General features: G+C 42.2%; 1 protein-coding gene across 1 annotated transcript in view; it reads left to right on the top strand.

The window, feature by feature from the left end:
- Nucleotides 1-454: 454 nt before the first annotated feature.
- tmem117 (transmembrane protein 117) overlaps nt 455-15,918 on the top strand; it is a 101,180-nt gene continuing 85,716 nt past the window's right edge. The window contains exons 1-2 of the mRNA XM_079500916.1: nt 455-473; nt 1,993-2,316. Of these exons, the coding sequence (XP_079357042.1) occupies nt 2,037-2,316 (280 nt within the window). The 5' untranslated portion in view covers nt 455-473; nt 1,993-2,036. The remainder of the gene's footprint in view (nt 474-1,992; nt 2,317-15,918) is intronic.

Here is a 15,918-nt window from a genome sequence, read left to right as displayed (position 1 = left end):
CAGTTCACCATCAGCAGCAGCAGCGCACCACCACCATCATCATCACCATCTCCATCAACAGTAGCAGCCCAGGCGGCAGCCGGCATGCAGCAGCGGCACTATAACACCGGCACATCCCGGTCAAACTGTCCCTCTCAACTAGCGCTCCGCTCCGGCCGTGCTGCATGACCCAGCAGCAGCGCCTCGCCGGCTGCCCTGACCCGGTCCCACCCACCCACCGCCCGGCGCGTGGATCATAGAATGGTCGAGGTGGAGTGGAGGGACACAATGGCATAGGATTGTGGGTGTGTGTGTGTCACATCAACAACAGGTCGCAATGCATGGATTATAATCCCGGCGACACAGTGGAGCCAGCCGCTCGTGGTGTTTCCATCACCATGATGATCAGAGCGCGTACAGGAGTAGTGGACCCGTGGAGCGGTTTCTCCTCCAAGTGATCGACTGAAAAAGGGAAGACGCGACGCGTGGAGCAGGTGCGTGTGTGTTTATTATTATTTATTGGGCAGTGCCCACGTCAAAATTAATACAGGGGAAAAGCTCATTTGCAAGCTAGGACTGTACGTCTCTAAATTGAGTAATTATTTGAGATAATTCCAGCCATGAGGACAAGCTGGGGATATAATGCATGCGGTAACATTTATCAACATCGATGTTGCAATATCGACTCGTGCCCTTACATGACTGCTTAGAAACGACCAGAGAGGTGGATAGAAATGACAGAGCTAGTCAAGTGTATTTCCTGTAGTGCTCTGTCATCGCTCTTTCTTATTGGACACTGTACGAGCAAGTGTATTTTTTTAAGGTGATCTGAATCGTGATCATGAAACCTAATACATGCATTTTCAGTGAAAACATAATTTGATACTGGTAATAATGATGATGAGAGTGTGCATCCACATATAGTAGGCTACAATCAAGAGCATGCACCATGCACACATAGAGTATATTACATGATACATGCATGCATACACTTACGCTATACCATCCTGATAGTCCGGTTAGACAGAAGGAAGGTGCCATAGTACCATATTAGCACATACTATAACACGATAAATGTGATGATGACTGGTGAAATGTAATACCCACATGGCAGTTCCAGTATTTCTGGCCCCGGAAATAGACACATCTTAATTTATGTACTATTTTTGGTGCCATTACATCATTTCAAATCCCCTCTGTGGGTATTTTAGGAAATGGTGTCAGAGCGTGGTACCGGAATGGGGAGGTCTGGGAAAGTCAGAATATTCCCGGGTTGACTGAAAGTGGCATTCAAGTCTCAAGATACTTTTCACCCGATACTGTAAACAAACCTTCCTCTGTTGACAGCAGACAGCTGACTGTTGGTACTCAAATTAGTGCCTGTAAGGCAACCCGTATACTAAAATATCAACCTTCTGCTACTTGTTAGAGGCGAAGCACACAACATTTAAAAGCTAGTGATTATAATATACATGACACATTTGCCATGCGTTACTTACATACTTAAACATTAAGTCTTGAAGGAGCTCTTTCTTTAGTTCACAAGGAATTTATTTTCCTTTGAAGAACACTTTCCTTAAAACTTAAAACTGTTCAAATGAAAGGCATGTGTTAACGTTTGACAACTCTGACAGGTAAGACTTTTGTTTTGTTGTCACACCTGCTATGTTATTAATAACATGGCATAACCTTTCTCTGATGTTTGGGTGATAATATGGGCACATGGACATTGGGCACGCCTGTCTCCTTGTTCAGAGATGCTGTGTGGGCGCACTGTATATATGTTTTATGCTGTCACAGAGCATAATCCCATTCCGGACCACACCACAAATATTACTACCAGTAATCTCAGCTGGCGTGACGTACTCTTTACCCAGGACGCACTCTTTTTAATCTGCCCTACAGACGTGGGGCTTGTGAACATAATTCCGTCTGACGGGGGAAAAAATCTCTCAGTTTGCTTTGCTTCTTCCTCTCTCTCTCTCTCTCTCTCCATCCCTCTCTTTCTCCCAGGTGCTTCGTGGCTGGGAGCCTGGGGGGGTGGGGGGCTCTTCAGGATGGAAATAGATGCTCGTTTCCGTTACTATTTCCAACACCCGTGGTCACGACTGATCGTGGCCTACCTCGTCACCTTCTTCAACTTCCTCATCTTCGCCGAAGACCCCATCTCCCACAGTCAGACGCAGGCCCACATGATCGTGGTGGGAAACTGCTTCTCCTTCCTGTTCAACAAGTACCCAGGCGGAGCATGGAACGCCCTGAAAGTGATTTGCTGGATTGCGGCCATCATCACTGGCATGTTTGCTGGGAAGTTTATCTTCCACCGCCGGCTCTTCGGTAAGTCATGCACAGAGTAATGTGCTGGAATGTGCAGAGTCATGGCCTTTGCTGAAAGGGATACGCAAATTACTCGTACTCTCTATGTGAGTTGTTTTGGTTTTGTTTTGGTTGTGCTGCTGCATCATTGAGAGGTGGGCCACAGACATAATTCCGGTTTTGCTTTGTGGTGGGGATTACATTGATCAGTCCATCCACCATAAAACACACAGTCACACAGTGTTGGACTGGGCAATACGTTTTAAAAGTGTAACAAGTTCGAGTCCATACTCTTACTTTGATGCCCCCTATTTAAACCACAAGGGCCTCGGTAAAGGAAAAAAAATCTTTTGAATGAAAGAGCCATCAATGTATTTGGGAGAGTGAAAGCAAGTCAAAGCAAGTGTGTGGACTCAAGTTCATACATTTTTGTTTTGACTTCAGTTGATCTGTATTCTTTCGTCAGTAATCTTTCAACATCCTCTCATTTTCATGTACATTCACCTCCACGCATTGACTCGTCATTCGTTGTTTTGTTTGTTGTTGTTTTTTTTCACTTGTGACTGCACTTGTCACCCAGGCTTGTGTTCCTTCTACACTCACTGGAGTAGCAGATTTTGACTGGTGAGATAATGCAGTGTACCACACCGTTTTGGACAAGTTACAATAGTAATTACATGTGATTCATTGTACTAGAGTTCAAGTTTATTGTCATCCTACTATCCCACTATAAAATGAACAAAACTGTCAATCCAATCGTCGGTCATCCCCTCAGTAGGTTGATCAATTGATTGATTGATTGATTTAACACATTATTGAAAATGTATTCAAAAGGATACAGACACAAGAACTGGACTTGGACTCCTCGGGCAGTATTATGCGTGTCTTAAGTACCAGGTCTTATGACTTAACTTAAGACCTGGAGTCGTGGTCAATGCTGTTTGGCCACTCAGAATAGCCAAATGGCATTGATCACGCCTCCAGGTCTTAAGTTAAGTAATAAGACCTAGTACTTAAGACGCATAATACTGCCCAATAATGTATAGAAGGAAGCATGAGTTCAGTCCGCTGCAGGTTGGCAGAGGAAGTGTAGTTGGCAGAGGAAGTGACACTAGGTGAAAAAATGGGTTGCAAAATCGTGGGATAAAAATTATGTATATAAAAAAAAGAAGGCCTGCAGGCTTGTTTCCATTGTGGTCCTTTTGGGGAATGGGGACAGGGAGCAACAAAACAAAAGACAAAAAACAAAATACCTTTGTACTTTGCCCTGCCCCCCTTCTTTTGGGGATACCAATCAGTCTGAACTTGCACATAGCTATTGACCATTGTCATTTTCAGGGAAAGAGAAAGTAGATTTTTCTATTTTCCCCAATTTATACAGTTTTTAAAAATTATATTATTTAGGATCTATTATGTAGTCGTGGACTCGTGGTCGCATTCCCATTGTCCACACTGGCGGTGTACATAGACACAATGTACTCATGTGTATACAATACATATATAAACACTATACAGTACAGGATAACATGACAGGCTATACAATAACAATGCATTGCACACCACAGCACAGCACAGGTGAATCAGCTATTCAGCAATCGGACTGCAGGTGGAAAGAAGCTGTTACTGAGATGCTGGTGTGTGATTTGCTCTCATAAAGTCTTTAGAAAAAAAAGAAATGATAAACATGAGCAGGGCAGCTAGTGTCCTAATTATGTTTTGGTCTGTCCTTTTGCAGCAAATGGGGTAATTGTTCTGAAGTTGCGGCAGTTCTTTGCCAATGGTTTTCGCTGCAGTCTGCAGTTCTGAGTAATCAGGTTGCCAAACCACACCGTGACACAGCCTGTCAGATGTTCAGAACACTCTCAATGGCACAGCGACACAGGTTCCAAAGAGCTTTGGTGTGCTCACACTATAGGTAACTCTCTTGAGACGCTTCAGAAAGTACAACTTCTGCTGTGCTTTCTTGAGAATGCAGCTGGTGTTACTGTTGAGAGAACATGACGGTGTCTGAGATGTGTGGACCAAGAATTCTGATTCTGAAACAAACTAATTTCAACAGATGACCATTGATGGAATTGCTCTGATCTTCCTGAAGTAAACAATAGTTTCTTTTGTCTTTTATTTTTTGCGGCTTTCGCCTCTTTTTTTGAGTGACATGCAGTAAAGGCCGTCGGGATCGGGAGTCGAATCCGCGGCACACTGCCAGGCTCGGGCTACCGGCCAAGGTGCCTGGACCGCTGAGCCACGGCCCAGGCCTCTTTTGTCTTTTCAACAAGGTTGTGTGTGGTTAGTCACACAAACTTGCATCCTGCCTTTTTCTGCTCCATCTCCTCCTTAAGTTGCCACATTATCTCAAATGCCTTGTTTTATTCAGTCTGTACGACTTAATCAGGCTTTGTTCACTTCTATCCATGCACGTTCCTCTTCTTTTCTTAGCACCTCCTCTCTTCTTGTCCCTTTCCTTTCTTTCTGGCAGCTCTATCTCCATCTCAACCTACAGTATGTTTATGAACCTGCGACCACATCCTTTCATTTGTTAAAGCACCATACCGACCACATCGACCACATCCTTTCATTTGTTAGAGCACCATACCGGTGCTCTGACATGTTTAGCATATTGAGTTGACTACGACTCACGATGCAGTGGATGCACTTGACATTACTGCCGATCATTTTCCTGTGAATAACCTTTATGTCATTTTTGTAGGAAACCACTGGGCGTCATTAATTTCAGTATGAATAGAAATCAATTTGCAGAGATTTGAAACTTTATTTTAATCCAATACACTGGATATCATTGCACTATAGGCATCGGGACCGGGTGAGGCTAAAAATAGAGATGGCCATTTGACCAAGATCATATTCGTTGTTGACAACAATAATAGCAAGACAAACATAATTGTAAATAATATACCCGTTCTTAATTTGTTTTGCTTGATAAAGGAAACTAGTTGGAGAGGCATTTTGTATCCAATTGAAATATATTGGTTATTTTTGGGTGAACAACTTTTTATTTTATTTAAATATTATGGTTATTAAAACAAATTGTCAATCAAGCACAACATTTTATTGCATCAACAACGTGACCAATATGGAATATATGTTGCACGATATTTTGTTGTTGTTGAAGTTATATAGTTGTTGCGTTCTAATGCATTTTAAACTAGAAAAAGTGCCCCTCGGGGCCACCAGGTTGTGGCCTCCTGGTGGCGCTATAATAAGCCAATGTGAAAAGGGTGCCATACTGCCATTTCTACTTACTCCTCGGATGGCAATTGGATGATTTGAGGCATTTTGTTCCAAAAATGGGTTTTGCAAAAACCCAGTTGTTGGTGGCGCTATAACAGGCCAATGTGAAAAGAGTGGGATATATTCCTCAGCCTAGTAGGAATGCCATTGAAAGATTTCACGTAAATTGCCCGCTGCGTTCATGATTTGAGGCGTTTTGTTCAAACGGGCCAATCCTGCAAATTTTTAAAGCCAATGTTAGCCAATCAGGATGGAATATGAAATATCGGACAGAACTGTCTTGAGTACATGACTATAGAGATACTGTGTAATGATTTGCGGGACTTTTGGACAAAAGTAATATCAAAATATAGCTGCAAGCAGCGATAAGGCGGGACCAAGAAAGAAGACAATACGCAATAAGAACAATATGCACAAATAAGACTCATGGGCTGAGTTGTCGGTACCCGGATTTGAACACACAACCTTGTGGTCCAAGGGCAAGAGCTCTACTGACTGAGCTACACGACAATCAGTTACTTCATTGTAAACAGCAAAATCATTCAGTGTTTTTGACAATTATGTGTGTCCTGGTTTATGGGATCATTGTCCATTACTACAGTGTGTTCGATGTTCATGTTTTCACGTACAAACTTCTCTTCAACCGGGATTTCAGATAATGGTCCATAGATTGTGTGTAGAACGTTTCACGCAAATTGCTCAAAAATCCAGGCAGAAAATCAGGTACGTATAAGCATTTTTCAAACTGCTCAAAATGGCTGAGGGCGGAGCTTACTTGTCAAAGTGACAGATGTGTTCCCCATGAGTCAAGGAACATGTGGAAACAAGTGCCAAACAAAGCATGAGTTATGACTGTTCAAAGGTTTAATTTAAAATAAATTGCTATAGCGCCCCCCTTTGGCCAATTGGAGTACGACTGCTTTCAGTGCTATTTGGTATGACCCTCTACTATACTGTAAAGTGACATAAGCATATGACGCTGCATGTATGTATTATAGGCAGAAGAAGAATTTTCACAAACCAGCAATTTTCATTGGCTCATAAAAAAAAAGTACTACGATTGTTTTTGTCCGTATAGGTCCAAAGTTCACGTGTAGACGTTTTTGTGCATTTTGATCAAAGATCCTGGGAGGAGATACATTTGAACAGTAAGAGTACCACAGACGAATAACAGTCTAAGTCCACACTATTGATCCATAATATATAAATGATAGATAAGGGTTCAGGACAACGAGGCCTTTTCGTGGAGGGGTCAGTCTGAAATTTGGACTTAGACTGTTTTTCGTCTGTGGTACTCAGTTTTTCATATAATTCAAAATGGCGGGTGATCTAAAGGTCAGAGGTCAAAAGTCAGAACATGAAAGTTGTTCGGCATGAGGAGACACATATGTGTATCAAAGTGTCATTGCCAACGGTCAAACGGTTCATGCGCTATGCACGTTCAAAATTAGCATTTTCAATTCAGTGCTATAGCGCCACCCTTTGGCCAATGGTCATGGGCTTCGCATAGTCACTGTTTGGCATGGCCCTCTACCAGATTCGCGAAAACCGACTGCACGGTTCAGCCAGAAGTGCTATTTTTGGCGGAAGAAGAACAACAATAAGTGAAAACAATAAGTGACCAAAGTCCCTTCGGGACTTCTTGGTCCCTTAAAAATGTGTTTTACAAAAGTCGGCCTCCTGGTGGCGCTATAACAGGCCTAAAATTTGGGGCAGAGGTTCATCGTTGGCATCTAGGGAGTGTGTGTGCAAAGTTTGGCATCGACCGGGTTAACGGTGCCGGAGATTAGCTCAGCTGTACACAGACGGACGGAGTGCAAAACATACTCTCTCCCCATGCCTTCGGCCTGGTGGAGACAATTATGATTTATTTAGGGTTAGCGTTAATTAATCTAGATGAAAATAGTCCCTGCATAAAAGATTGATTCTGGATAGAAATTCCAACAATGAATGACTTTGGAGAAAATGTAAACAAATGCTTGTGAATCTAAAGATAAAAGCATTAACAGGAAATAACAGATGTGAACTAGAAAAAGTGCCCTTCTAGGCACAGGTCTCCACCAGGAGGATATGAGTGTGTGTGATGTTTGGCAAAATGTTTAGGAGTAATATAAAACATGTTTGTGTGTGTGTGTGTGTGTGTGTGTGTGTGTGTGTGTGTGTGTGTGTGTGTGTGTGTGTGTGTGTGTGTGTGTGTGTTCGTGTGTGACGCGACTTGGCCTGTTGTAGCACCACCATGATGCTGATTTGAAAACTGTCAAGTGGCATTTCTTCCTCAGCCTAGTGGGACTATGCTTGATTTATTTGTATTTTGCTTTAATTTATTTTGTTGTGAAGCACTTTGGTCAACCCTGGTTGTGTTAATATGTGCTATATAAATAAAGGCTGATTTCCACAATCGGATGCTGCGTTGAGGAGTTGTGGCGATTTGTACAAAATGGGTACAAAACGGGCTACTCCGGAAAACTTTAGAAGCCAATCGTAGCCAATCAGGATGGATTATGAGAAATCAAACAAACAAAAGTCTTGATCACATGACTACGGAGAGCATGTGTACCGATTTGCGTGTAATTTGGATAAAATCTGAAGGAGTAATATTAGAAAATGTGTTTTACATATGTCGGCCTCCTGGTGGCGCTATGAAGAGCAGATGTGAAAAATTCCAGGCAAAGGTTTGTCCTTGGCCTCTAAGGAGGGTGCATACAACGTTTTACACAGATCCGTGCAGTTAGAGGTAAAAACACTAATCGGCCAGTTATAGCACCACCATGAGGCTGAGTTGAAAATGTTCCAGTGGCATTTCTTCCTCGGCCTAGTGGGAATGTGCGTGCATAATTTCACGGAAATCACACGATGTGTTCATGATGTGCGACATTTTGTTTGAAACTGAGCACTCCTGCGAACTTTGGAAGCCAAGATTAGCCAATCAGGATGGAGTCTGAAAAATCTGAAAGACCCGTTTCGTTGAATGGCTCTAGAGAGACTGTGTACCAATTTGCGTGATGTTTGGACAAAATCTGTAGGTGTACTGTCCAAAAAAATGTTTTGCACAAAGCGACCTCCTGGTGGCGCTATAAGAGGGCAATGTGAAAACCTTGGGGCAGAGGTTCAGATGTGGCATTCAGGGACAGGGAGTGTGTGTGCAGAGTATGGCTGCGATCAAGCCAACGGTGCCGGAGATTAGCTGTCCACAGACGGACGGACGGACACACACACACACACGGACGGACGGACGGAGTGAAAAACATACTCTCTCCCCATGCCTTCGGCCTGGTGGAATAAAACAATTACTTGTATTGACACTGGTATTTTGCTTTAATCCTACTTCAAATGCACTGTATTTGAAATGTTCTCACTCACTTGATGACTCATGTGGGTATAGGTATAATTGGCTACACTGGTTTATCTTCCTGTTATGAGTCATTAATGTCTATAATTACTTGGTGGGGGTGGAGATACTCACTTCTCACTCATGAGTGCATTCTCTAGCTCAGTGGTTCTCAACCTTTTTAGGTTGCGACCCAGCAAAATAATCATATTTGAACCGGGGACCCCTGCACCCTGACAAGCACTTGGAATTGTAGGAGTTGTGGCATTACATTTAGTGTGACTCGGTTCCACAGATAAATATTATGAAAATAGCAAACGAGAGGCTTGTAGATCTGCTATTTGGCCAATGTTTGACCAGTTTTATTATAATTGGTTGAATACTTTTGATGCAGTAATGGTCTTTTTGTGTGTTTTTCCTTTCTCTTTTTTTTAAGTCCTTAAACTGTAACTTCGCTGTCATCTGGGGACCCCCCTAAAATCATGTGGGGACCACCCACCACTTGGGGTCCCGACCCACAGGTTGAGAACCACTGCTCTGAGTGACCGTCCTTCTCTGGTGCTGAGCATAAACAAAAGACCGTGGGAGCATGCTGACACCATGCACTGCCATGTGCTGACTATATAAATAAATATAGAATCTTCACCTAGAGGAGAGATGATGGGGAAGAAGAATTATGAGGGCAGCATGTGCTTTTTCTCTGCAAGGGTGTGTATATGTCATAATACGGTTCTGTGTTCTCGAGTTTCAAACTTTCATTGAATCGACTGTTTCCTATAGACTACACAGCCTCTATAATCCTCTACTAATATTTACAGACCGGTGAAAAGAGCATTTTCTTTGGCCAACTAATGGTTGGAACTAAGTTCAAAATGGTGGAGTGTGTTAAACAATAAATCGAGCTACATTAATTAGACGTTGACAGCAGTGTGCTCACACAGTACACTCATTGACTTTCACACAGCTGCAATATCATATACGGAAATTGAATTTATTCTATGTTGTGACATTCTGCACAGCTGTTTTTAGTTATAAAAAGCGAGTAGTTGAAGGGTAATTTGGAGTCACAGTCGATATGTGAAAAGCCAACCTGACAGGATTAGGGCCCCTGTGGATGTGTCATTGCAAGCCTGCAAATTGTGTGTGCACGAAGAGCAGTGGTGTAAGTAACTAAGTACATTTACTCAATATTTTTCTACATCTTTTTTGAGTGGTGCAACCATAGGGTGCAGCCATTCCAATGCCCAGCTATGTCCGTCACTCGTATGTATGTATGTATGTATGTATGTATGTATGTATGTATGTATGTATGTATGTATAGGGTACCAACAGGTGACAAAGTGGCACTGTTGAGCTTCACGCTGTGCACAGGTGCATGGTGGGAAGCTGAGTTTTTTGCACCACTCACTTTAGACTGATCTGAATTATCTACAATACTTTTACTTAAGCAAACAATGTGAGTGTAATGATGTGAGAGTCAGTTTCCTTTGATCGCAGAAGGGATGGAAATTCAGCTTCAACATATACTGTAACTCTCGACATTCTCATGTGTTTGTGTGCACAACGCAATCTGGGAACCCATCTGCAAAAAAACGGAAAGAACAGCACCCTCTGCTGTTTGTTACTTTGAACTTGCCTCTGGGGTCGTCAAATAGAATGTGGATAACAGGAGGTTTTGTCCGCCCTGAGCCCTCCTTTTCCGGTGCTGAACCTATATGTTTTCATTCCCACTAACAACAATGTATACGTTCTGAATGCCCATGCCGACAGATTCAGTAGCGCAGCTCGGAATCTGTTCTTGAGAGATTAGTGTGGAAGAGACATATGACATACGTGTCTTTGGTAGTTTTGTGGCAAGGAGCTTCATTTTTCCTCGTCTTGTTCTGATGCTGATGACTGTAGCCCCAGAGGGTGCCATCTGGATTGTGTCACATGCTATTACTCTGCCATGCCAGCCTGCCAGGGCTGCCATTGTTGCTTATGTGTGTGCCCCACTGTGTGGCATTTGTGGTTAGCAGTTGAAATAGAGTGGGTGCTCGAAATGGTATACTGTGTGTGTGTGTGTGTGTGTGTGTGTGTGTGTGTGTGTGTGTGTGTGTGTGTGTGTGTGTGTGTGTGTGTGTGTGTGTGTGTGTGTGTGTGTGTGTGTGCGCGCTTCCATGTGTGTGTGTGTGTGTGTGTGTGTGTGTGTGTGTGTGTGTGTGTGCGTTTGTGCTTGCTCATGTGTGTGTTTGTGCGTGTGTGTGTGTGTGTGCGTGTGTGTGTGTGTGCGTGCGTGCGTGCGTGCGTGCGTGCGTGCGTGCGTGCGTGCGTGCGGCCCCTGATGGAGGGGAAAGGAACTGGTTGGAATAACCCTGTCAAGTGATAAGAAGCAGCCTGCTCACTCCTCATGCATTGAAGGAAGCATGTGCTCAGTTCGGTGCTCTCCCCAGGTTGGCAAAGGGAGATTAGTGCCCAGGATTTCACTTTTTAGGCACCGGCCGAAGAAATGGCTTACAAAAATCGTGGTGCTCCTGGTTCAGACAAGATAAAACAAATGGGAGGTCTGGGCACTCAATGTTAAAAGAGGGAACAGCCTTAATTAATAAAACATTGTTGGACCTATGCGGTCTTCATCAGGGCTAAAATGCTGATCTGATTGACCTGTTAACCTCCATTATAAAGTTAAATATTTCATTATAGAAAGATTCAATATTTTAAGCAGTGTTGATTTCGTCGACTAAAACGAAGACAAAAAATGTTCGTCGACTACCTTTTTCCACTGACGAAAACTAAATGGAAACTAAATAAAAACTAAGGTATGATGACTAAAACTAAATATAGGCCTACTGACAATTTCGTCAACAAATAAAAACTAGACTAAAATGTTAGGAAGGGATTAGTGGACAAGAGATCCAGTATAAGTCATTTTACAATATTGGTTGCATGCTGAAAATAGCATTTGCAGCTTTGTTCAACGAAAATCCGGCGATTGAAGAGAAAAACAGGCCGCCATTACAATGTGAGACAAGAACTGCCTCCACAGCATGTTGTAGTCCAAACAAACCCCTTGTTCACTTGCATTGAGCTCATTTTCCCAGAAGCCCTAGCAGCCCAGAGCATGGCTTGATCAAAGATGGTCTATTTATGAAGATGGGCCAACTTCATTGGAGCCACTATAGGCGAAATGGTACACAAAGCCTAAAACATGGTCTCCTAAATATAGTAGGCGTGGTTTGCTTCTCCCCGACCTCCCCACCCCCCCTCTCCCAGGTTGACAACAACACTGACAATGTCATGTGGATGAGCATTGAGAGCATTATATGGCAAATGTCAAAATCAGCCCCCATCAACCAAGAGTCTAAAGAAAATTATGGAAAATTATATTATTAAGCATTGGAACACACATTTTATTTACACGTTATAATATTCACATATTGTCATCTTAAATATGGAGCCAGAGCCCCCTATGTGTTGGCCGTCAAATTGCAGATGGACAGAGAGGCTTCCCGACTCATCTCAAATCTCGTGAGAGTTTGTTGCTGGGATAAAGAAATGTCATTAACAAAGTAGTTTTTCTCCTGATTTGTCTCGCTAAAAGAAGCCATTTTACTATGAATATCTTGTAAATATTGTGTGCCTTGTGATAATAATAATAATAATAATAAGCTTTATTTATATAGCACCTTTAATACAGGGTTGCAGTTCAAAGTGATTCACAGGGAGGATTACATCAAGTGCTTTACAGTTAGGTCATAGGTTATCAAACACAATACAAGACAAGACAGTGAATGTGCATAAAGTCAGACATCGAGATAAAAATAGGCATGAGAAGGTCACGCATTTAAGATATTTGTTGAAAAATAATAATAAAATACATGCTGGGGAAACCTCAATAAAGTGCTAAGGTAGGGTGGAGAAGGCCAATCTGAAGAGGTGTGTTTTTAGTTTTTGTTTGAAAATGTTGGTGGAGTTGGCCTCTCTGATTTCCTGAGGAATTGTATTCCATAATTTTGGTGCATAAAAAAAGAATGCGGCCTCTCCTATTTTCTTTTGTGGTTTATTTTTTCCTTTTGTGGTTAGTAAACCTGCTGTTGAGGATCTTAATGTTCTGGATGGAGTGTATGATGGTAAGAAATCTGTATGCAGGGCTTTGGCTGTTGAGTGCTTTGTAAACTATAAGTAGTACCTTAAAATCTATTCTATGGGAGACCGGAAGCCAGTGGAGGGTGTGCAAGACTGGTGTGATGTGTTCTCTTTTCTTTGTGATGATTGGGTGCAGTATTTAGTTCAGTGACCATGGAGTTAAGGAATGTTTCAGAAGCTGTGTTCACGTTCATTCTCCCATTGGAAATGAATAGACTCCAACATTCTTCCCGTCTCCTAATAATGTTACCGCCCACCTCACGCAGATACGGCAAGTAAAGCAAAGTTGGCCCCTCTTGCTAATTTTCCTCTTGGGCTTGATTTCCGGTTTCGTCATCATAACGCGACGGCCTCGTCACCCAGTCTTTTTAATTATTTTAAAACGGCAAATGAAACACAAACAAATAGTGGGTTTAGCGTATTAAGCAGGGCGGAACGTTGGATTATACAATTTAAAGCCCTGAAAGTGTTAATATTAATGTTAAATTATCATTAAAATCGCAGTGTTTTGCCAATTATTTGGGGGCCTACTTCTGACGCCAGCATGCCTAAACTTTTTTGGCATTTCTTTTTACTATTTTAATTTTCAGTTCAAATAGCCACTCAATAAGCTCACAATGTGTCGATGTAGATCGGCTAATTTCACAATTTTAAATGTTTTTCCAAATGATAAAAAAGCCTAAATAGTAGTGATGCGCGGGCCAGGTTTTTCATAAGCCGCCCCAACCTGTCCCGCAAAACAATATATGAATCAACAACCCGCCTGCAAAAACAAAAAATAGCCTACCGACCAGCTTTTCAACACCCAGCAAGTCCAGTCCATTCAATTGTCGAGAGAGAGGGGAGGGGGGACTGGGCCATTTTCCCGTGCGCTTGTCGTTCCATGGTGATTTTTAATCCAGTGCATCCTTTTAGTCTTTTGAGTTTAACTATTTTCAAAACAATGAAATACAATGAAATACATTATTTTATTTCATATGGCTTCTCCAACAGCCGAACAGTCGGCGTCATTATCTTTCTAGCCAGGACTAGGCTACCGTACTGACAGCAGATGGAGGAGACCTCAAAACAATTAGGTTTAAGGCATAATAGTGCCGAGCAAGAAAGGGCCCCTAGTCAGCTGCAGAGCCATCAGCCATGCCATAAAAACCTGTAAAATGTATGTTTGGTGCGTAATGTGCAACTACTCTGAATCCACTAGTAGCCTTATTTCTGCTGTTCCAGCAGCTAAGCAGCATGACTGTCATAAAAGTGTAATGTGGGTCCTTTATCACATACTGTAGCATTCCAGTCAGGGTTGACATGTGTGCTTATTATACGTGGCTTTGGGCTTGTTTATCTGTAAAGGTGCTTGTAAATATTGGTAGTAAAAGGTTCATGCTCCTGGATCAGACAGGATAAAACTGGTTTTTCGGCTTGTTTCTAAAGTGTATAGTTACTTATTTGGGCTTGCTTCCTAAATGTTTAAACCAGTGGTTCTCAAACATCTTGTCAAGGACCCCCAAATTAATGTATTTGTCCGTGGACCCCCTGTCTGAAAATATTATTTGGACTCTGCCAGGGACCCCCGTGCCAGATTTGTGTTGCTAAAATGTTTCAAATGTTCCACATTTGTCACTATTTTTAAATTGTTAAGCTTGTAATCAAATAGCCGATGTATGTATAGCGGTTTAAAGTGCTCATCTGGCCTATAGTTGCTTGTTTTCATAGATCTGGTTCCTTATTTCTCTCGCAAAATCTGGCAACACTGATTCCAGTCGGTTCTCAGTAGGGTTTCACTCTACTCCCAGACAGTCGCTTCAAGAAGATGCAAGATGCAGCTTACAGCACACGTCTCTTCTGGGTTTTTAAACAGCTGGTGGATGGTAATGAAACTTGTGCGTGGCTGCAACTTGCAGTGTCGGCAAAGCGTATGCGTTATTTTGCCGACGCGTCAAGTTGCTTCCTTAAATAAGTCTATCCAGGTCAGTGGTGGAGGAAGTAATCAGATTCCTTTTACGTAAAAGTAGCAATATCGCAATACTCTGTTACAACAAGTAAAAGTTCTCAGAGCTTTCAAAAGGTGTCAAACTGTACACCAAATTATGTACAGTGTGTACATCGATGTAATAGATCCTATTATAGTATATAATGTATTTTGAGGTGTCAGAGGAACTTGCCCGTGCAATTGTAGGTTAATTACAAAGTGTGGTTGGCTCGACTCCTTGGGAAATATAGGCCCCTCCCACTGATTTAGCTAGCCAATTACAATGTCAAGTCACCCCTGTGATTATGTGTAAGTAATTAGGAGGGGATTTATCCCCCAAAAAGCATGTTTTTGCAACAAACGTTTAAATATTCCGCATTTGTGGCGCCTCCTATGGATGAAAGTGAAATTGCTTTGGGCTCTCTGTTGATGAAACCACCCTCGACATGTGAATACAACTTGGGGTGGATTGGACATTCCGTTCGCGATTTGTGGCATTTTTTGTAAAATAGGCCCCTCCCACTAAATTTGGAAGCCGATTACAGCCGAACGATATGGACTATGAGAATTCTGCCGGTGGTGTTTTAATCGGATAGGTCCAGAGATCATGTGTACCATTTTTTGTGAGATTTGCACAAAATCTGTAGGTGGAAGAGGAAAAAGTGTGTTTTGAAGAAAAGTGAAAATGGTAAAAGGTGAAACAGTCGAAACAGTGTCGTTAGATAATCTAAATCAAATAATTGTAGTGGAGTAAAAAATAAATAAATACATATTTGCCTCAGAGTTGTGGAGTAGAAGTATAAAGTGCTGTTGAAAAAAATGTAAATACTCTAATATTCTTTTGTACAGTACTTGCACAAATGAGTTGAGTTACTTTCCATCACTGATCCAGGTCAGGACTCACACCGGCCTGAGGGTTCGGCGAGAAAGAGAGAGAGAGAGAGAGCCTTCAACA

The sequence above is a fragment of the Electrona antarctica genome (genome assembly GCF_951216825.1).
Source record: "Electrona antarctica genome assembly, chromosome: 5".
Taxonomy (NCBI): domain Eukaryota; kingdom Metazoa; phylum Chordata; class Actinopteri; order Myctophiformes; family Myctophidae; genus Electrona; species Electrona antarctica.
Note: the sequence above shows the minus strand (reverse complement) of the source record. Positions and strands in the feature narration are given on the sequence as shown.